Here is a 23,122-nt window from a genome sequence, read left to right on the forward strand (position 1 = left end):
CTGACTGCAAAACGTCTGTCTTCTCTGCCCCAAATACTTCCTTTTTTCCATCTTTGAACCACACTGGATTGGAGTAAAGGCTACAGAAAATTAAAAAATGATCCCCCCCCCCCAAATCATAAAAATGGAGGAAAAGCCTCCATTCACTGCAGAAAAAAAAAAAAAATACTACATCACTTTTGCAAGTTAACAGGCTGGGAGAGGTGGTGTTATTTCATCAGTCACTTTTGCAAGTAAAATAAAACGCAGTAAAATAAAACAAAAACTGTTGGTTTCTCTGCTGATTTCTAGTTAGTGAGATGTCCAGGAAATCAGAAAAGACATGTTGATATTTTAAATTTCAGTTCATCATTTCTTGTTTTACTTCATAAAGCTTTTGCATCACCTGAGTTAGAAAGATGAATGGCTGTTGGGAGGGATCAGGAAGCCCTTGGAGGAGATGGGCTTCATGCTGTGATCTGTTGGAGGAGATGGGCTTCATGCTCTGATATGTCCCTTGTCTATCTGATTCCCTTGTTCCTGTGAGGTTAGGCAAGTCACCAGCTTGGGAGCACTAGAGCCATCTATTTAGGTAGTGTATGAAACAGAAAATATTGTTCACAGGTGTTACAGTATTTTGGCCTGAGGGTAGTGTGATAATGTAGCACACCTGCCATGTGTCAGCAACTCCTGCGACTCTTATTTATTTATTTTAAATTGTGAATTGATTTTATTTTCTGCTCAGTATAAGAGAATATGAACTTTAACGATCTGATGCCTGAAGCACACTCAGTCTCTGTAGCATTAAATACAACTTTTAAATAGTGAATGATGCACAGGGGCCGCACGTGAATGTTTGGCTCCAGAGCAATTCAGAAAGGTCAGAACCTCACGGAAATATAACCCAAGTAATCAAAGTCACTTTGCGGAATACCAGCGTGTGCCATTGACGTCTTTTTCTTGCCTTTTTAGTTTCTTGATGAAGTACTACCCATCAGTCAGTCGTAATCAGAGCACTACAAGAAGTTTTATTATTTTCTTTTGTCTGGATTTTTTTTTAATTGAAATGAGAGGGTGAAGGCGGGGGTGTTTTTATGCGGCTCTCTCATGACCAGTGTTTGTGGGATGCTGCTGTAGTCTCCATTACTGCTTCCTTCATTTCCTTTTCCTCCTCCTCATATCTGCCTCCCCCTGTAATTCCCTGTTGTTTCTCAGCATACTTATTTACTGAGTTATTTGTGTGTTATTTCTGCTCCCCCTTACTCTTCCTGTAATTGTAGTATTTGAGCAGATTAAAGCTTTTCAGTGAGCAGATGCTTTGCTAAAGTCTGCTATAAGCAGCAGTTTTTTGTGTTTCTTAGGAGTCCTCCTTTTACCTTTTTGGAGTTTTTTTTTTGTTTTTTTTTTGGTTGGTTGGTTTGGTTTCTTGTTAGTTTGCTTGGATTTTTTAATGAATGAAGTAGCCACCAGGCTTAGGTTTAATTTCTGTGCACTTCTATAGTTATACCCAGTGCTCCCAGGAGAGTTTGCATGGTCTCTTCCATGCAGGAGCCATCTGCAGGATTCGTGGTGTGAGCAGTGATCCACAATCCTGCTTTTGGAGCAGGTGGATGAATCTTGGCACTGGGGATGAGGAAGGCAGAGCCAGCCCCCACTCTGGGGTAGGAAAGAGTGCAGCGGCAACTGCACCCCATTTTCTGGAGACCTGTACAGAGAGGTTGGTGGGAGAATGCGATTCCCATCTTCCTCTGCTAAATACATGTCTGCCCACGGGGAAAACTGCTTGGATCAGCAGGGTGGGAAAAAAACAGCCAAAACAGCTTATGGTGGCCTGATTTTTCTTGCCTTGTTCAGAAATTAGGGCAGCCTTGAGGTGATCTAGTTGATACGACCAGGTGATCTGGTGTCTTCAGGGAACCTGGTCAGTCATACCCTTCATAAACCTTGCATGCAGGATGAGCAACAGAAATCATAGTTTTTCTGGGTTTTATTGCTGTGGGAAGCCACCCATCATGAGAGCAAAACAGACACTGGTAATTTCACTGAATCATAGAAATGAAAGATAACCAGGAGATAGAAATGTTACCCTGTGCATCCCTATGCTCTGAAGCAGAAGGAAATATATGCATTTTGTGAATTCACAGTTGCCAACCCAAGTACAAGGGGTGGCAAAGTCAGCGAAATTTTATTTGCTTATGCTTTCTAAAGTTGCAAACTGACAATTTTGCTACTGCTTTTTATATGTACAGTCTCCAGTGATGACTCCACACAGCTACAGATAACCTGTTCTTGACTGTCGTTATTGTTGCTATACCATCTACTCTAAATCCCACTTCGTGACAATACAGTTCTTGCTCCACTGTTAGCAAATGCTTGATTACCTTCTGTCTGCAAGAAGCTTGTATGTATTGCAAGTCTCTTATCAACTCCCTTCTCCCTATTCCTTTTCTAGGGGTAAGCAAATTCTGCTCTTTAAACCTTTTACTGCTGGTCACATTTTCTGAACCTATTACTGTTCTTCCTACTCTCTTCTTGGCAGTCTTTAGTGCGTATTTCTCAAAAACTATGCATCCCAAACTGAAACATGGTGCTGCAGAACATGGAACAGGTCCAGCGTCATGTACCAAACTGAAACTCGTCTTGCTTAATGTGTTACTTCAGACCCTCATGCTACTTCATGCCTGCTGCCTAAGCCACATCACTTTTCACTTCTCAGATCCCTGCTTCCATGGCTGTTACCCTTATCGGAATGTAGTCAGATTCAGGTTATATATGATTTTCTGTCAGACTGCTTTTCTCTTCTTTAAGTCTGTTGAGGATGCCAGCAGCACCAGTGGGTGTGGATTGGGCACTCTCCTTCACTGATGCTCAAAGGGCTGTGATTCCTAAAATTGGTAAGTTCTCACAGGTTGTCACTGTGCTACTGATAACTGTAGGCTAGGATTTGGGTGGGGTTTTTTTTTAATCATTTGTACAACTCCCCCCCCCCCTTAATCATTTAAACTATTTCTGTGGTTCACTTCTGAAAAAGTCACACAGGACTGTTTTAAAAGCCTTTCTAAACATAGCCTCTGTCATCTGTACCACTTTCTGTTTATCAGATGCCCTGTTGGAGAGAGTGGGAGAGACATTGCCCTAGTTTGGCATGGCTTTTGATATGTTCTTCTTGACTGTTCGTGTTTTATTGTTGTTGGTTGTGGTATTTTTTTTTCTAATCTCATTATTTTTACAGGATTAGCAATCCTTTAGCATTTTGCTCCAGCATCCAGCATTTTGCTCTGGTATTAAGTGTGCTGTAATTTCTGGCTTTTCTGTCCCCACTTTCCTTTGTAAGATCAGGTGCTGTGTTGGGTCTTTCAATTTCTTTTAGACCTTACCTGGCCTCTGTGGCATCTGCAGAGTAGTGGTTAATGGTTTAGAGATGATTGCTGCTGGTTCCCCAAGACTGGTTTCTGCTAATTTGAAACAGCCTGGCTTACTGATGTGTTTGCTCAGTTCTTCCCTTACTCCATCCAGCCTGCATTTGCACATCAGGTGAAAGATGCCTGACTATCTGGTCCCAGCTAGTTGCTGTTAAATGAGGCACTGAATAATTCAGCCTTTCCTGTGTTCAGTAACAGGCCTGATTTTCCTTCAAAATCTATTTATAGACTCTCTTCCTATTGTTTGCTGCATCTCTTGCTGATTGTAAGTCACTTCGCATCCTAGTTTTCATTTCTCCTTCTATGTTGATGTTCTTTTATGTTCATCCCTGAGTCATATGTCCTTGGTTCTGCTTTGGTATACAATCCCTTTTTGATGTATTTCCTCCTCCCATTATTTAGAAGCTCCTGGCACTTCCCATCCCCACCTTTGCTAGGTAGAGGATACTCTCCAGAAACACGTGGTGCGTTTGAGTGGTAGTACCAGAGAGGTGCATGTGTGCCTGAGGTGGGGGAGTTTCAGATCCTAATGTGTAATTCAGGTCTGCCACATTGCCTTTTTGTCCCCTCTGAAGGTTGTGTCTGTTGGTTTTAAGGTGTCTCCTCCATCTCCTCTGGATTACATGGCTCCTTCCTCAGATGTTGTCTCTGGTTTTCCTTCTTTCAAGAAACTTGATGATTAAACTTCAGATTTCACTCAAGAAATCTGTATCATGCACTTCCCTAGAAGACCAAACAGGTATTTTAACCCATCCCATGTTCTGCAACACGTCCAACCAACCTTTTTTATTACTACTAATTAACACCTTCCTGTCCTCCCTGAAGCTATGTTTGGGCCCATGGTTTGTGCCACCAAATCTGTTAAGTCATTTAACAACAGAGCATGCTGTACTGGCACAATTGCTGCTCATCCTGGTGCTTAGCACCTTTCTTCATTGTTTTTTCATCTTGCCAATGTTGTTATTACTTTTTCGGCTTTCTTTTAGTGTTGTTTTTTGGTGGGTTTTGTTTTTTTTTTTCCATGCTGACTCTAATGTGTTTGTTTATATTTTTGATGTTTAAAGTGCAGTGCTAAACAGTCATTGTGTTTGTGAGCTAAAGTGTAATGTTTGCACTTGCTGGCGTGAAGGCCCCTAGCCGGGTTAGACAGATGAGTGACCACTGATGCTAGAACAAGGGGTGCTGCTTCCCCCTGCCCATGTTGGGGAGGTTCAGTGCTCCCAGCTGAGCCACTAGGCCCCCCAGAATCACACTGGTGCTGGTACAGGGAAGGTGACAGGAGCATGCATTTGAGAGGGGGCACATCCTGTTGGCCTTTTGGGTCTTTTTTTACCCACCTGTTTTCATTGAGGCCATGTCTCTGCAGTTGCCCTGGCCTGTTGGTGTCTGCTGGAGAAGCCGTAATGCCAGGAGATGTCTCCTCTGTAAGGCCTCTGGTTGCTGCTGCCTGGATGGTGATGGGTAAAGAGCTGGTCTTAACTCCTGGCAAAGTGCCACAGAGGTCCTGCATCTCCTGGGGACCCTGCACCAGGCTTTTGTGGCTGAGGGTACCTCCTGAAGTGAGGGCGAAACTCAACCAAATTAAAGAGGAGCAGCAAAAAGCCACTGTTTTCCTAATAAGGAACCCAACTGGAATGAAGTGAGCTGAGACTTCAAGCAGTCTGATGGAAACAGTTTATACTTCAAGCTTAGAAGTCGGGGGTCTGGCATGTATTCTTTTCTTGAAACATATTGACATTTCTGTTACTGCTCTTTGCAGCAATATTGTTCTCCGTATGTTCTTCTCATCAGTGTCTCAGCATTATTGGATAAATATGTCTCTAGTTATGCAGAACATTATTTTTGAAGTATGGAATCATTATTTGATTACATAACTTCCAAATTTGGACTTTTGCAATGATTCATAACAATTTTCAGAAAGTATTGTAATTAAAGAACTTTCCACAAAGAGAATTAATTAGATCAAAGAAGCATTTAAATGTAAATCATTAATCTGTGCATTACAGGAAATAGTGACTATGTATAGTACATTAAATTATACTTGGTTCAATTTTGATTTGTCATTACATCCCAATTTTCTTGAAATTAATTTGCAATTTCTTTTGTAATGTGATTTCCATTTGCTTAATATAGCAGATATGTTCACTAACATGTATTTACATATAAATAAAGGTTTATTATGACTGCTGAGTTAATTAAATTACGGACTCTGCTGTCAATTATCTGTGAATTTTGGTGCTTGGTAGATGTTTAGTCTGGAGAAGAGAAGGCTCAGGGGGGACCTTATTGCTCTCTACAGCTACCTGAAAGGAGGTTGGAGTGTGGTGGGGATGGGTCTCTTCTCCCAAGTAACAAGTGATAGGACAAGAGGTAATGGCCTCAAGCTGCACCAGAAGAGGTTAAGACTGGATATTAGGAAAAGTTTTTAACAGAGAGGGTGATCAGACATTGGAACAGGCTTTCCAAGGAAGGGGTGGAATCATTGTCCCTGGATGTGTTCAAGAAACATAGAAATGAGGCCCTTAGTGACATGGCTTAGTGGTGGTCTTGGCAGTCCTCGGGAAGTGGTTGGACTTCCTGATAAGGTCTCTTCCAACCTAGTTGATTCTGTGATTCTGTGCTTTAAGTCCATAGCAAATAATTGGTAATGGAGATGGTAATCTCCCAAGCTGCAGTATGTTGGTAAGTGTAGGTAACAAGGACTAGTTGTGTTGGAAGGTTTTAAGATGCAGGCTTTTTGCGCAAGGGTTTTGCAGGTTTTGCAGTCCCTATGCAATGTCTTTACTTTGTACAGTGTAAGGGTATGAAAAGATTTTTTTTCTGTGATTTGATCTAATAAAAAATATTCTCAAAAATGTCATGTAGTCTTTTGAAGTTGTGTTTTAATACTTTGATAATATGTGAATGTTCATCTTCCTTAATTATTCTTCTGCAGCAGTCACTTATATTTTAAACCTTCATACTGCTGAAAGTACATATGTTTTTCACTTTAAGAAGTAACCTGAAGCTAGTTCTTCTGGGGAGGGGGTTTGTCTGTAGCCAAATTGACTTTAGCCTTTGACTGTCCAGTGTTAGCAGCATCTGGGTTAAGTCTGGACTCAGCTAATCTTTTGGAATCTTTGAATATTGGGTTGTAAGCCAAAACTTTGCTATCCAAGAGCACATCTGGCTTGCATCGTATTACCTCGTTTGTATAAGGTAGTGCTCTTAGTGTCTTTTCATTAGTTTGTTTTCTGTTTGCTGAAAAGAGGAATTTGATACGGGGTTGTGCTGGCAACAGAAAAAGTTTAAGAACCTTTTCTTTCTTCCTGTACTGAAATTCACATTGAAAGTCATGATTTTGGTCCACATCCAGGTATAGTAAATAAACAAGAAATTCTCAGCCAATTATGTTTGACAGATGCGTAGACACTGTTAGCTGTTCTGTCAGGTTTGCTGTGTACAAAGGTAGAGTAATATTTATGTTGTTAAATTTCTTAAGATCATTGTTATTTCTTCCAATAAGTGAAGCCACCTCTTCCTAGGAGGATTGTTGTGCCATTTATAAGAACCAAAATGCTTTTGAAGTGCATTTGAATAAAACAGCCTTTTGCTGAGAAAGGCAAAACAACCTATTGTTTTGAACTGAGAGAGGGATGTTTTCTGTCTCGCAATGTAGGTATTTTCAACCTGCACTAGATGGAATGAGATAAATAGTAATAATACAGTCATCTGAGGAGTTTGTAAGAAATTGGATTCAAAATGTTTGTTCTGCTTCTGTTTACATCTGTATGATAACAGTGTGAAATCGATAGTATTTTGTTCTCAGTATTTGTTATTAAACATATTAGTATGCATTGGGAACTAAAGAAGACATTTGGAAATGGATAACCTTGGATTAATTAAATCCATCTGGTGTCTGACTAATGACAGGAATATTGTATCCAGGAAATCGCTTATGCTAAAAGATTCGATAATGCACAAAAAGTTTTCTAACAAAGCACTCTTAGAGCAAGCAAGGACTCATGTAACTGGAAAGAAAATCAGTCCCAGAGAGTTACTCACTGTGTTGTGAGGCTCTGCTTCGTGTGGGAATGTCTTCATGTGGGAAGAAGTTAAGAACCACATTTGTTGTTCCTTGAGGTAGAAAATTATAGCTGGCAAAAAAAAAAGTAAAGCTTGATTTAATCTCTAGCTACATGAAGTTGTGTCTGTGAAGCTAATTTAAATGGCTGTGTTTCCATACTCTTGAACAGCCAGGATACAAATGTTCATTAGGAAAGAAGCTACATAAGGTGCAAAATTGAGCTTCCAGAAACACATTGATGACAGCTGAAGGAAGACAGACTTTTGGTTCGTATTGGCTATCAGTCTGATCTTATACAGATTAATGCTTTGAGATAGTTGGGTTGGCAGTTTCCAAAAAGCAAATAATGTTGATTGCTTCCTATTTACACTGCCCTAACTCATATCAAGAGGGAGGGGAAAAAAAGACTTTGTACTACAACTTCCAGGCATTACACTTTGTATTGGTCATCTGTGCTGTTTGGTGTTGTTTGGTGAATGGTTTTTCTAGCTGGAAGGCAGTTTTTTGTTACTTCCTAATTCATACCCTATGGAAAAGAAAAATCAAGTACATAGTTTGCTTTTGTTCACTTATTTAGTTGGTTAATTTGCATTTCATGTCTTCATACACCTGTACAAAACATGGTTTGGGGGGGGGGGGGAGTTTGTGGAGACCTGGGTGCTTTTAAAGCAGTGTGCTCATAATCAGCTGAAAAATATTTATTCCTTGTTCATCTGACAGATGGGCAAAACAAAACTCTGAGAGATTAACATTGTTCTGCAGTTTAATTTTTAAAGCATAAAAGAAATAGTGGCTTAATAGAATTAAAGGTGGAGGATGGGTTTGTTTGATCTACATTGGAGGAACTTGTTTAGGCTTCCTTTGTAGTGAGTTGGACAACGTCATGCTAGGATGTGATTTATCTCAGCTTAATGCAGGCATCTAAAATAGGTCAGTGCTCTGAAATGTCTGGCTTTCTGCTCTGCGTTTAAAGTGACCATCTCAGATGTGGGCACCTGAAGTTTGATCAGGTGAATGCCTTTCTGACTGTCACATTTTAAAAGACATTGAGTTATTATTGCTTTTTGGAGATGCTAAAGACAACTTATTAAACAATAAATTATAATAAGTGTTTTTTATATAACTGTGGCTGTTTGAGTGTAGAAATTTATGATGGATTCCTAAACAAGTGTATCACACATTAGTACCTTGAAAGTATGGCCTGAAGCATCAATCTGCCATATATGCTTTCTAGTTCCGCTTCTCTCTTGTGCTGTTTTAGACATGCAGGAGGTAGGAACTAGCACTCCTGGCCTTACACAGTGCAAAAACTGAGCACAGGCTGAATGCTGTGCGCTTGCTTGATGTAGAGACACACATACTCACTGTAGAACTTAGCGTTGAAAGTACAGAGTACATAAATGAGTTTGAAAATAATAATTGGCCTAATTTAAAACATTTCTGTCAAGCAATGTAGCTTATTAAACATCGAAGTAAACAAAAAAAATAAAAACCTGTACTTTTTTTTTGGTGATCCTTAATAAACCTGCTTCTATTAGTAAACATTGCAGTGTATGTTAAGGTTTGATAGTGACTTCCTAGCAGATGAATTAGCAGATGTATATTTTGTGGAACTGCTTATATTTACATAGTAGCTATGGTTACCAGGTTAAAGAAATCATGGCCTGATAATGAACAGAAATAGGTTGCAGCAGATTGGTTTCTTTTCAAGTTGCTTAAAAGCAAAATGCTCAAGGATAAGATCACGAGGACTAAGAATGTATGAGTAACAAACAAAAACACACTCTGCTTAAGTGGCACAAAGTCTGCTTTTTCAAATCTTTGTTTTGATAACGAAATCACGGTATGATTTTTTAACGTTGGGTATAGCTTGTATGTAGTTTGAGAATTGGGTGCCACACACATATTTATAATTAAACTATTTAATTGAAATAGTTAAGATTTTAAATGGATATTGTAATGTTTTAATTTTCATTTAGTATTGGACAAAGTTAAATTCAAATCTCTAAACTTTGTTCATATTCAAGGAAAGTCATATTCACTTTAAATCTAACACATAGAATGACTTAATGGAAGTATTTTTTCTTCTGGATGCTCTAGCACTTAGAAAAAAATGACAGAAATGTTGATGAATTCAAGTGGGAAGGACGGAAGTGGGCTTGAGGACAGTTGTACATTTGCACTGAAGTTGGTGGACCCACTTCAGATGCTTCTAACATATATGTTGCCTGGAAGCGTTGAAAGTACTTGACTCCATTTCTGAAAGGGAGTGCAGGTGCTGAGGAGTTCAAGCCCTGTTGACTTTAATGTAAAGAACAAAAGATGTAGTGTTTGCAAAAGTTTCCACATGGTTCAGAAACCCAAGCTGCAGTGAATTGTGTTGGATTTAGGGCCCTCAGTCACATGAGCTTTTCTCAGTATGTTATTCTCCTTTATGGCCATTGCTCTTTGTCCTGTTGCTGGGCACCACTGAAAAAGGGTCTGGCACCATCCTCTTGGCACCATAATGTAGAATAAGATCTTATGGCATTGTGCTCTTCCTTAGCATATGGTTGCATTTAGATCTCTTTTGTACCAGGGAAGGTTTTCTAGGGAGCCTTGTCAGTCCTCTTTAGTTCTAAAAGCTGAGCATATGAGACTAAAACTTGTGCCTGATGTTTCTCTGTTTTGTAAGCCTAGCTTACAAATTCATGGCTATGAGATCGTACTCAGTAGGTCTGCTCACCTTGTTTTACAGAATAACCAACCATGACTACGGAATCAGGATCGGACTCAGAGTCCAAGGATAAAGAGCAGGATCAGCAGGAGAGCCCTGCTCAGCAAGAGGCAGCGGAGACCCAGCCACAGGACCAGCAGCAGCTTAGCGAAGAGCATCATAACGCGCTCGAGCAGTTCTCAGCTGTGGCAGCCCACAGCACGCCAGTGAAAAAGGAGCAGGTAAGGGAGCTTCTGCATGCATGCTTGCTGCACCCCACTGGCAATGTGCCCCCACTTATTACTCGTGGGATAAAAGGGGCCTGGTGTGCTATGAGTGGAAATATATATTCAGATGTTTGTGGAAGGATGTTTCATGTGATGCTGTAGATCTTGAGTGGTTGGTCTTTTGCTTTCAAAAAACAATAGTTCTCATGCAGAGTGTTTTTAAATTCATGTTAGGTCTTTTTGTCTCCAGTGCTTAAATATAAGGGAAGTCTTATTAACTAAGCAGAAAATGTCTGCAGTCTTCCATTTGCATTAAATAGCAAACAGTGCCAGTTTTTAAGAAGTTGAAGATGTTTTTAGAGTTTATTTCTTTGAGACCTGCTAAGAACTGATTTCATGCTTGCTTGTCTGATGTGTGAGCCATGAAGAATATGTGGACCCTTAAGCTTCTCGTAGTTCTGAAATGACTGCATTATAATTACTCTAACTATTCATGTAATAGGTTTCAGGAGAGCTTTCACATGCTTTTCCATTTGGTTCGTTGTTGCACTTATTAAATTTGAGGAAGCTGCTTTCTTTTTCCCTGTTAATAATTTCCAGTCAATAGGATTAACAGGCATTGTTCTTCATGGGTAAGTGACACACAATTAATGAGGTACCTGCAAATTACATCTCTTAGCTCTGTAAGGTTATGACCTCCACTTGATTGCATTCACACTTGAAGGAGGGGAGTAAGTCTAACTCCTCTTCTTCACCCTTTAAAAAGTGGGGTCCTGTTGTTTTACCTAGTTGTGAAACAGTGCTTATGAAACAAGCAGATGTGAGGTGTTACTTAAAATCAGTGTGACCCTTCTGTAGAAGCTATTTGAGGGGCTGGCTGTGCTTTTGGGTTTGAAACAGAGCTACAGCCCAGTCCTGCTGGTGGGGAAAAAGTGGGGAGGTGAGCAATTTCAGATACAAAGTATTTATGTATCTCCCTCATTTAGGGGTGCATTACATAAATGCTTGGGGCAACAAATGATTATGGGACCAAATTAAAAGGACGTCTAATAGTTTATAGAGGTAGACATGGCAGAGCAGGATTTCTCATGCTTATTTCTGTTGGAGATCAACTATCGGAAGAGCTGCTTATTTTTTTGATTGCCAATCATTTTTACCATTAATGTAACCCTTGATCACCCTCATGCTGTGCACACCAAAGACACCTCTGCTCTTGCTCCCACACCCACCAATTATGTGTTGGAACAGTCTTGGTCTCTGAAAGAGATCAGAAATTGCATGTAGTTACTTTGGGGAAAAGTGGCAGGGATGCTTGTCCAGAAGAGAAAGGCACTGCGTAAGCTGGTACTAGTTTAAAGTGTAATTCTATCAAGCCTAGGCATAAGTATTATTAATTTTGTTCTTCCAGACATCTTCAGTAATCTTTCTGTCCCCAGTAGAAAAACCCAACAAACCAACAAACCAAACCAAAACCCAAAATAGCCACCAAAAAAAACCCAACTCTTTAGACACCACACTTGTCCATCTGTGTTTACTATGTAGGTTTGAGTTTGGAGACCTGAGATGATCTCATTTGCATGATCCCTTCCTTTCCCAAAGACCACCACTTGTCAGCCAGTGTCTGTAAGAAGCCTTGATAGAAGAACTGGATTTGTGAAGGGATATGTGAGACTTTCCCACTGAGATGACCAGATTGAATCCAAAAGTCCATACTGTAAAATGAATGCCAAATCCACCTACAGTGATCTGCCCAGTATATTTTGTAGTGGCTTTAGTGTCTCTATCACAAGAAAGAACTACTTAAACAGAACACTGAGACAGAGCTGTTGGGAGTAGTATCATTAAAAAGGTCAATGAGAGAACCTTGGGAAGAAAGATTTAAGTTACCAATCCATGGCAGTGACATTTTGTCATTCAATACACGTAAAAAAGAACATTTTAATGAAGACTAAAAGGCTTCTTAATGTTGAGATTAGCAGCTACTAGAGAAATTGCATTACTATACCTTCCTATCATGTATAGTAATGCAGTCTTACGATCTTCCTGCTTACCTTCTTGCTTTTTCTCAACAAAATAGGAATCATGGAGTTTGGACACTAACATTACTGAGCAACTACAATCAGTAGGTGGAATTCATGTGTTGTGCAAGCTTGGCAACTTCATACCGCAGTGAGAAGCTGTGAAGCATCAAAGAGCATTACTGCTGAATCCTATGACTCTAAAGGCTTTTTTTGAGAGAGGGGTCCAGCTTCAAGAAGGGGTTGGACATGCTGTGTCAGAGTAAGGTGCAGTAATATAGACAAAAATAAGAGACCTTATGCTGAAAAAAACACAAATCCTGAAGCAGCTTGTGCTGCACGAAAATTTAGTCTGCAACACTGAAAATACTGCAGAAATAAAGCACAGAAGTATCTTGGAGAAGAATTAAAGAGAAAATGTAACTGCACTTGCAGAATTCAAAATAATTCACTGAGTACATGGATTTTCACTGGCCACTTTTTTCCCCCCTCTTCCTAGATACCACGATGTCGGGTTTCTTTAGGAAGAAGATGCTTAATACAGCCTGAAAGTACCTCAGTGCCTGAACATGTCAGCATAGTTTGGAGAATCTTCTGTAATAGTTCTTGGCATGTTTTGTTCTCCAGACAAATGAGAAAAAATCCTTTGTATGATTTTAACATAGACACATTCTGTGATCTTCGTGTAGATGGGAACCTTAACAAATAAAATAACCTCAGTACTTTTGTTTTTTAATATTTATAAATAAGCAAATAGCTGCTGTATTCTTGAGATACCAAATGTCTTAATGAAGACATATAATCACCAGTCCACTAGGATTCGCAGAAACATTTGCAGGCGGAAGATGATTCTAAAACTTAAATGGCTGCTTGATTTCCTTGTTGTGTTCTTTTCTCTCAAGTAGCTTGTCTGTTTTCTTGCAAAAGATTAATTCCTTGTATCTGTTTGGGGTTTTTTGTTGTTGGTCTGATGGAGAGGGGTTCTGACTCTCACATCAGAAATCTTAAAGAGCCACCAGGTATGCCAGTATATTTTTTCCAGCCCTGGAATGACTTTTGCAGCCACACATGTGTGTGCACCTTCCCTGGCAGATTTCTTTAACAAAGCGTATGAAGATCATCAAAGAGCCCTTCAGCAGCAGCACAGCTCTTCCCAGAGGCCCTAACAGGAGACATCTTCAGTCTTGTTCTTGGTGCAGTAGGTTGGACCACTTGCCACCTGGCCGTGGTTGTGGTAGAGGGGTAACTGACCTTCAGCCTTGCTGTGAGCATGGAGGGGCTCTCCCCATTCCTCACAGTGTTAAATGCTCAGCAAACAGCTAATCCACTGACATACGTTGTTCTTTCATCTCCCACCAGTCTTCAAGGTATGTGAGAATCTTGATATCCAGACACAGATCTGGTGTTCAAGTGCTGGAGCCAGATCGGAAAGAGCTGGCTGGCATGGGGCTGCTCCTGGGGAAGAATTTCCATGGCTCAGGGAATGAAGTGGATTTTCAAATCAGCTCTTGCTCTTTTATCTTTCTAGTTCCACTTTCTTTTTAGTCTCCCTGCCCAGGGAAGCCCACAAGATCATGGCTGTGTGTCCTTTCTTGCAGGTTAAGAAGGACTGTGCGATCTTGCCTTGCCTTCTTGCATTTGCCTCTTTGTGATTTGTTGTGGCTTTGGTGGGAGCTGGTGCTGTTGGTAGTGCAGCTGATTCCAAATTCCTTTTCCCCCCATTCACCCAAAGGCAGAGGTGAAGGTTATGGCTTGTATGAAATCTCTAGGGGAAAGTTCCCTGTGATTTAGCAGTACACTGTTGTTGCTGTTTATATGATGCAAGGCTGTTTTGCTCTCAAAGCAGATTAAAGCATTTGGATGGATTTGCTTCATTCAAGGTTTATTATATACCATGAATGGAAACCGACTTGGAGGATTAATTTCTATTCTGTTTCCAGCAATGCTTGTTGCTTATTACACTGTCATCATTCAGAGCCAAATATGTTTGGGTTTTCTTTCCTTGTAGTGAGATAATGGAAATACATTATTTTAATTTTATTTTATTTAAGCTTTAGCTTAGGTATTACTTCACTCACGTTGAGGTTTTGTTTGGAGACTGTCAGGGGCATAACTGATGAGAATGGTAATGACTGTGACATAGAGCTGTTGCTAGGGAAGGTGAAATGCTGTAGAGCTGTTCTGGCTTTCATCTAGTGCTGTGGTGAGGACTACGGGCTGTGCTGCATCACAGTAACTCTTCAAATGGTCTGACCCTCAGATAAACCCAAGCAAAAGTAAGCACGGTTGTTTCTTCTTACCGCTTTTCCCTGCAGTGTATTTGTCTTTCAAATAGCACCTAGTTCTTGCCAGCTTGAGGGACTTACCAGGCATCTGCAGAGAGCAAAATTCAGCCTCTCATCCTGTATTTATCATCCATTAGCCAGCTGGCTGCACATGAAAGTTGTTTGGTCCCTCACTTCCATCCTGTTTATTTAACCCTTTGCTTACAGAGCCTTTCACTCTCCCAGACATGTCAGCATCCCCCTGCAGATTCACACTGTTACAGGGATCCATTCCCTCATTCAGGTACTGCTCGCTTACAGACAGCAAAATTAGTGCAAACCTGATGGTCTTTTCCTGTTCCGTATGACACTATGGAAGCATCATACAATTTCATAGGTAGAGGACTTGAAAGTAATATTAAGAAACTGTAGGAATATCTGTTCATCACATTTACCAGTTATTCAGGATTTCCAACAGGGCAAACAGGTCCAGGAAGTCCAAGTGCGATTTTGTATCTATGGAAAAAATAGAAGCCTAAAGTGTTTTTATACATGTCTATCCTTCATGGGTATTCTGTGTATTTTGGAGTGAGAAAGGAGGGTTGGGATGAATATGGGAAGTCTTTTCAATAGGTAAAGGAGACTCCATCCTTCATCAGCAACTTTCTCATCCAAGCCACACTCTAGGCTCACTTAAATACTTCGATGCTGGGTGCATAGTGTACTGCACAGCATGATTGGCTTATCTCACTTAAAAAAGTATCTTTTTTTCTCTTTTAGGACACAGACAAAGAACAGGAGTTTGCTGCTGCAAGTGCAAAACAGCTGGAATACCAGCAGCTAGAGGACGACAAGCTTTCACAGAGATCATCATCTAGCAAACTTTCCAAGTCTCCTCTAAAGATTGTCAAGAAACCGAAAAATATGCAATGCAAAGTGACACTCCTGGATGGATCAGAATATGCATGTGAAGTAGAGGTAAATTGCTTTTTGTCTTTGCTTTTTTTCATCCTGTCTGGAGGAAAACAATTGAAATTAGATTCCTAGTTAAAGGAAAAGAGTGAATGGTCTGATATTTTGCCAGTGCCAAGCACAGAAATGTTTCTGTTGTTTTCTCTGGAGGTTGAAGACATTGCACAGACTTGAGCTGGGTGAAGGATCATGAACAGTCCCTGGAGGAGATGGAGACTTTAGATTAATATTGTGTCAGCACATGCTGCAACAGAATGCAGAAAATGAATAATGGGCAGCAAAGCCCATAAACAAAGGATTTTGATCCCATCAGGCTTCTCTTTTCCTTGGTACTCTGCTGACTTGACACTTGCATTGAGTTGCTATCCAAACTAATTCTGACCATCATGAGATTAGTTGGGGCATGAGAGATACCCAGCGGAAGACAGCGGAGACGTCAGGAGTGAGTAGCAGTGAAAGTGGGGAGTTTTATGTCCTTGTCCGTAATATCTGTGAATCCTAACTGTGTCTAAACATTACTAGCAGAAAGGTGCTGGTGGTTTTCTGTAAGGAAACTTGCCTTCCTTGCTAGGACTCTACCAGGAGCCTTCTTTTGAAAAGGATGGTCTTTGCCACACTTTCACTTAGGAACTAGTCTGTGCCTACAGGCAGACCCATGCTAAGCGGATGCCTTAATTGCAGCCCCACAAGGTCACAGAGACACAGAAAGTGAGCAAATTCAGCATCTCAGAGTGAGCATGAGAGTGGACTCATCTCAGTGTGGACCCATTTCTCTGTTCAGCTGTTGGCACCAAAGTGGTCTTTGGACAGTGGACCAGCCTGTACTGAGTCTGCTTTAGATCAGGAGGCCATGCACACAAGGCAAGGCTGAGCTCTGATCCAGCAGTAGCCAGGAGGGTAAGAATGTGTGTTGGAGGGCTCAGGAGAGCCAGCCTTCCCTGCAAAGAAAAGCCACCTGGGGGGAATGGGTGAGTGTAAAGGTAGAGATACAGGCTTGAAAGGAGAATCTGCAGGAACACAAAGAAGGAGAGAGGGTGGAAGAAAGAAGTTCATGACTGGGAGCCAAAACATAATGTCCTTAAAATCAGATAGCACTCAGCCCTTGTGTTCTCCAACCATTCTCTTTTTAAGTGCTTTGAAGAGTGGCAGGTGAGGAACTTGATTTTTTTAACTGCGGCTTTACAGACTGGGCCAAATTTTGCTATGCTAGGAGTTAGCTTCAGACAGGAGCTGTGATTTTACTGCTCTTACAGAGACTTAGTAGCCATGCTTTCGAATATCTTTTAATTTCACTGGCCAGGTCTTGTGTTGTTTCCTTCAATCTAGCAATAGCCATCTGGCTGCGTACTATGTGACTATGAAATCATTGCAGAAAGCATAGGCAGGGACTGAGAGAATGAAGAATTGCTTGTTGTAGGAGAAGGTCAGGTTTGAGATTATCTGAGGAACCTGAAGGCGCACAAGTCTCTGGACTTGATGAGATACGTCCATGAGTTCTGAGGGAACTGGCGGATGAAGTGGCTAAGCCACTATCCATTATATTTGGGAAGTTATGGTGGTCCAGTGAAGTTCCCATCAACTGGAAAAGGGGCAGCATAACCCCCCGTTTTTAAAAAGGAGAAAAAAGGATGAACAAGGGAACTTCAGACCAGTCAGTCCCACCTCTGTGCCCAGTAAGATCATGGAGCAGATCCTCCTGGAGAATATGCTAAGGCATATGGACAATAAGAGAGTGATTAGCGACAGCCAGTATGGCTTTCGTAAGGACGAATCATGCCTGACAAATTTGGAAGCCTTCTGTGATGCGGTCATGGCATTGGTGGATAAGGGAGGAGTGACTTGTACAAGGCATTTGACATTGCCTTGCATGGCATCCTTGTCACTAAAGTGGAGATAGACGGATAGACCACTCAGTGGATAAGTAATTGGCTGTGTGGTCATGCTCAAAACTGTTGTGGTCAATGGCTTAGTGTCCAAGTGGAGACCAGTGAGGAGTGGTATTAATCAGGGGTTAGTATTGGGACCAGCACTGTTTAACATCTTTGTTGGCAACATGGACAATGGGATTGAGTGCATCTTCAGCGAAGTTTGTCAGAGACACCAAGCTGTGTGATGCAGTTGACAGGCTGGAGGGAGGGGATGCTACCACAAGGAACCTTGACAGGCCTGAGAAGTGCTTTTTACATGGACATAGAATCATAGAATAGTTAGGGTTGGAAAGGACCTTAAGATCATCTAGTTCCAACCCCCTGCCATGGGCAGGGACACCTCACACTAAACCATGTCAGCCAAGGCTTTGTCCAGCCTGGCCTTGAACACTGCCAGGGATGGAGCATTCACAATCTCCCTGGGCAACCCATTCCAGTGCCTCACCACCCTCACAGAAAATAATTTCCTCCTTATATCCAATCTAAACTTCCCCTGTTTAAGTTTGAACCTGTTACCCCTTGTCCTGTCACTACAGTCCCTAATGAAGAGTCCCTCCCCAGCATCCCTATAGGCCCCCTTCCGACACTGGAAGACTGCTATGGGGTCTCCACACAGCCTTCTCTTCTCCAGGCTGAACAGCTCCAACTTTCTCAGCCTGTCTTCATACGGGAGGTGCTCGAGTCCCCTGATCATCATCATGGCCCTCCTCTGGACTTGTTCCAACAATTCTCATGTTCATTTTCTCATCGACCAACACCCCCAAGTCCTTCTCCGCAGGGCTGCTCTGAATCTCTTCTCTGCCCAACCTGTAGCTGTGCCTGGGATTGCTCCAACCCAGGTGCAGGACCTTGCACTTGGCATGGTTAAACTTCATGAGGTTGGCATCAGCCAACTTCATGAGGTTGGCATCAGCCCACCTCACAAGCGTGTCAGGGTCCCTCTGGATGACATTCCTTCCCTCCAGGGTATCAACCAAACCACACAGCTTGGTGTCATCGGCAAACTTGCTGAGGGCGCACTCAGTTCCACTGTCCACGTCACCAACAAAGATGTTGAACAAGACCGGTCCCAATACTGATCCCTGAGGGATGCCACTCGTTACTGGTCTCCAGCCAGACATTGAGCCATTGACCACAACTGTTTGCGTGCAGCCATCCAGCCAGTTCTTTATCCACCGAGTGGTCCATCCATCAAATTGATGTCCCTCCAATTTAGAGACAAGGATGTCGTGTGGGACAGTGTCAAATGCTTTGCGCAAGTCCAGGTAGATGACATCAACTGCTTTACACCTGTCCATCAGTTCTATAGCCCTATCATAGAAGGCCACCAGATTGGTCAGGCAGGATTTCCCCTTAGTGAAGCGATGCTGGCTGTCACCAATCACCGTGTTGTTTTTCATGTGCCCTATCATGCCATCCAGGAGAATCTGCTCCAAGGCACGAAGGTGAGACTGACTGGTCTGTAATTCCCTGGGTCATCCATTTTCCCCTTCTTGAAAATGGGGGTTATATTTCCCTATTTCCAGTTGTTGGGAACTTCACCTGACTGCCATGATTTCTCAAATATGATGGCCAGTGGCTTATCAACTTCATTCACCAGCTCCTTCAGGACCCACTGATGGATTTCATCAGGTCCCATGGACTTGTGCACATTCAGGTTTTTAAGATGGTCTTGAACCAGTTCCTCTCCTACAGCGGGCCCAAGCTCTTCATTGTCACAGTCCCTGCGTCTGCCTTCCAAGACTTGGGTGGTGCAGTCAGAGCCTTTGCCAGTGAAGACTGAGGCACAGAAGTCATATAGAACCTCAGCCTTCTCCAAATCCTGTGTAGCTTCCAGAGAGAGCCTACATTGTCCCTAGTGACATGTAGTGACAGGACAAGGGATAATGGCTTTAAACATTAAATTTTAGAATTTAGAAATTAGGTAGATTTAGATGAGATATTAGGAAGAAAGTTTTTACTGTGAGGGTGGTGGGGCACTGGAAGAGGTTGCCCAGGGAAGCCGTCTATGTCTCGTACCTGGAAGTGTTCAAAGCTAGGTTGGATGGGGCTTTGAGCAGCCTGGTCTAGTGGACTGTGTCTCTCCCATGGCAAGGGCATTGGAACTACGCGTTCCAACCCAAACCATTCTGTAATTTCTTGACCTGTGGTTCCAGTTTTGTCTGTTAAGATAAGCATGCGAACCGTTAAACTGGAAAATTGACTAATACTGGCTTTGATGGAAACAGTCAAACTCGTTTCAGCTTTAGCCTCTTGGTTGTAAAATGTGAGTCACTTTTTGGAATATAGTCAAGCAAATCTTACCAAATAGGATTTCTATGGCAATCTTGTCTAGCAGGCTGAGCTTTATGAAAACATAAGATTAAGCAGGAATGGAGATTTAGACTTCCACTTCTAAAAAAAAAAAAAAAATAAATGCTGTGAATAGTACTTCCTTTCAGGAAATTCTGCTTTTTCACTAAACTTGGACTCTGTTGAAGTGTCAAAATGCTTGCATATAGAAGCCATCATGTTTTATTGCTTGTCAGATTTCTCTACTTTGCAAATATTTAATAGCTCTTGAATAATGTCCAGTATAAATTTTGTATGTATTTTTCTACTTTAGTCCTGAAATATTTTGAAGTTCTATTGACTGTCCTCAGTGATCACTTTATCTGCTTCTAAGATGGTCAGACTTCCTAGGCAGAATATAATATTGATGAGAATAGAGCTCTTAAAAGGATGAATCCTTAAATGACAAAGCTGTAAGGCTATGATGATGGGCAGACTGTTGGGTTCATTGGAACAGAAGTTAGTTAGGATGCACAGGTATTTCAGGGAACAAGTGCAGCTGGCGTGGTGCATGCATTTACATAACTTAAATGGGTGATCCAGACTTTACATCTCTTCCTAGGTGGTATTGTCAGCATATTGTGTGTATTGAGGATGCAACAGCAGGTGCCTCTCTGGCACAGCCCACCTTAGCCAGTGGGATCACTCGGTAGATCCCCAGGGGAGACCACTTTCCATATGCATAAATTTTAGCTATAGCAAAAGGATGCTGTGTCCAGACAAGAGAAATTACGTGATCTTCACTGTGCTTTTTCTGCCAGGGAGAAAAAGCGTATACAAAGGGAGTTAGGGCAGGGAGACTGAGGGTCTGTCTCAGGAGACATCTCAGGAAATCATGTAGGAGGCTGAAGGTGAGGTTCTCCTACTGTAATTTTGGGTAATAACAAAATTCTGTGGCTGTTTCACAGAAACTCAGGGCTGCAGCATGAGAAATGATCTGTCACATTTAAAAAAAAATGCTATCCTATTTTAAGGATCACCTACAAGTGAAATTACTGTATCCCTTTAAACTGGCAGGGAGGGGAAAGTATACTGGAAGACCTAACAAAATATCGAGGTCAGTGAATTCCCTAAGACTAATTCCTTAATAGAAAGGGGAGAGGGGTGGACAAAGCATGGTAATCAAATATTTAATATTTCTATTCCTTGTGTTTAACTCACTTAAATGCAACTTTCAGTGTGGACAGTAGCCCAGTCTAGGGATGTAACAGTCAGTGAATGTGAGTCAGAAATGTCATCCCATGTTGTCATCTCCTGTCTTCCAGCTCTGTGTCATGCTTCTTTCCACTGAAGGCTACAAAGCAGTGTAATCTAGAAGGATCAGAAACTTAGAAATACAATTTTGAGCTAAAATCATAACTCTGTCTGTGAATCTTGGTCTGGATGCAGGCCAGGTATTTATCCCTCCAGACTTGCATTCCCTAGCCTGGGAGTTGGAGATCATTATAGAATCCATCAGGTACTCTGTAGAGTGCTTTGCAAATGGCAAATGCTTTTATGTATGTTAAATATTAATGTCATTTAAAAGGAGCTTATTGTTTTCAAGTAGAGCACAACCTAGAACTTATCAATTATGTGTTTATCCAGTTAATGACCTGACAGCTGAAAGTGCATGTACTCACAGATTGAGATGCTTCTGAGGCAGGTTTGGTTAATCCATTATCTCATTGATGTCCTTTGTTTCAGAAGCCCCTTTTTCTTATTGCATATTTAATGCTGGATGTTCTTACAGCCTCTTCTGCTTTATCTTTCAGTGTCTCACATTCAATACTTTGCATGTGTGACACCAGGGGTTTCTCATATTGTATGAGATGTATCTACAGGGATGTCCACCTAAGGGTGCTTCAGTTGTCCATGGACAGCTGTTGGCTTTCAGAGCAGAAGTATTTGCTGTACAATAGCATTGCCCCTGGTACTCTGTCAAAGAAAACCAGCATCAGGGTAGCTACGTGGTTCTCTTATGTTGTGAAGAAGCTGGAGACTCCTAATGGGCGCTCAGTCACAGGAGTTGATGCATCCTGCTTAGAGGAGTGCTGAGCAGTGATTTATACCTGGATGTCCACCCCTGATGGAAGTGGTTCTTTTTGGATTCTTCATTGCATTCTCCCAGCCATCAGCAGGTTCAGAAATGCATTGTCAAAAGCTGTCAAGTCTGGAGCTGGGCTTAAAAGTGCACTTCCAAGAGGATGCTGAAGACTGCTCTGTTAAATAAACTGACCTTGCTTAATGCACTTCTCATTTGTTGGTTTGAAGAACCAAAGACAAAGCAAGATCCAAAACTGCAAATTAGTTTCAGATAACCTTGAAAAAGATAATGAACACACTAGCTCAGGTTTTTCCTAAGATAGAAGAAAGCAATTAGAAAGAATTTATTTCTAGGTTCCTTTCCACTTTAAGTAGGGGTTTTCAAGTACTGTAGTATAATTATGCTATTTCTAGGATTTATTTGTCTTCCTTCTCTGCCCCATCTCAATGCTATGTTATCTAGACTACTGCATTTTAATTAAAAAATGCAAGTGGAACCAGCTGTCATCCTCTCCCTTACATGTAGCTTAATTCGAAGTGTCTTCCTGAAACAGGTTGTAATTTGCCTTCATTTCTTCTCTAAACATATACAAGCTATTAAATGCAAAGTGAGATCAGAAAGCTATAACATAATCTGTATAAATTAATGGTAAAATACTTAATTTTCAAAGGCTCAGCTGTCTGAGCTCACTGGTAATTTGTACTCTTTCTTCCCTCCTCTACTACTCAGACTTTCTTATTGTGCAGGACACCAGTAAGTGAAAAGTTTCCATGGCAGCCTGTCTTGTGGCATCTCTGCAGCCCTACATCAAACACAATGAGTTGCTGTAGGATTCCAATAGGCTGCAGAGCACATGCAATACTGACATCTCAAAAAAAGCTTACTGGTATCCCCTCTTCTTGATGGGTGAGGGTCAATTGAGGTAGGAGAGGACTCTTAAAATACACTGTGGGTTTTTTTTGTCTCCAGTTTTCTTAGCCATGCTGCTGCTGGGACCTAGGCAGTAGCTGGGTGTCCCATGCTGTAGCTGTTGCTACACCTTTGTAATGAACCTCTGGTGACTTACCTCCCTGATGGAGACACTATTTTCTTAATGGGTTTCCCTACATCCACACTGGAACAGGTTGCCCAGAGAAGTTATGGATGCCCCATGGCTGGAAGTGTTCAAGGCCAGGTTGGATGGGAGCATTGCGT

At 41.5% G+C, this 23,122-nt stretch overlaps 1 protein-coding gene across 27 annotated transcripts in view; it reads left to right on the forward strand.

Moving 5' to 3' along the window:
- Window positions 1-23,122, forward strand: part of EPB41L3 (erythrocyte membrane protein band 4.1 like 3) — a 145,540-nt gene that overhangs the window by 65,563 nt on the left and 56,855 nt on the right. For 26 of the 27 annotated variants that reach the window (XM_057397512.1, XM_057397510.1, XM_057397509.1 and 23 more), the window contains exons 2-3: window positions 10,205-10,404; window positions 15,452-15,649. In XM_057397512.1, coding sequence (XP_057253495.1) covers window positions 10,216-10,404; window positions 15,452-15,649 — 387 coding nt within the window. In that variant the 5' untranslated portion in view covers window positions 10,205-10,215. The remainder of the gene's footprint in view (window positions 1-10,204; window positions 10,405-15,451; window positions 15,650-23,122) is intronic. The other variant, XM_057397516.1, reaches the window with a different exon arrangement.

The sequence above is a fragment of the Pezoporus wallicus genome, unplaced genomic scaffold (assembly GCF_028554395.1).
Source record: "Pezoporus wallicus isolate ANWC-B61680 ecotype Strahan unplaced genomic scaffold, APGP_CSIRO_Pwel_v1 contig_227, whole genome shotgun sequence".
NCBI classification, from domain to species: Eukaryota; Metazoa; Chordata; class Aves; order Psittaciformes; family Psittacidae; genus Pezoporus; species Pezoporus wallicus.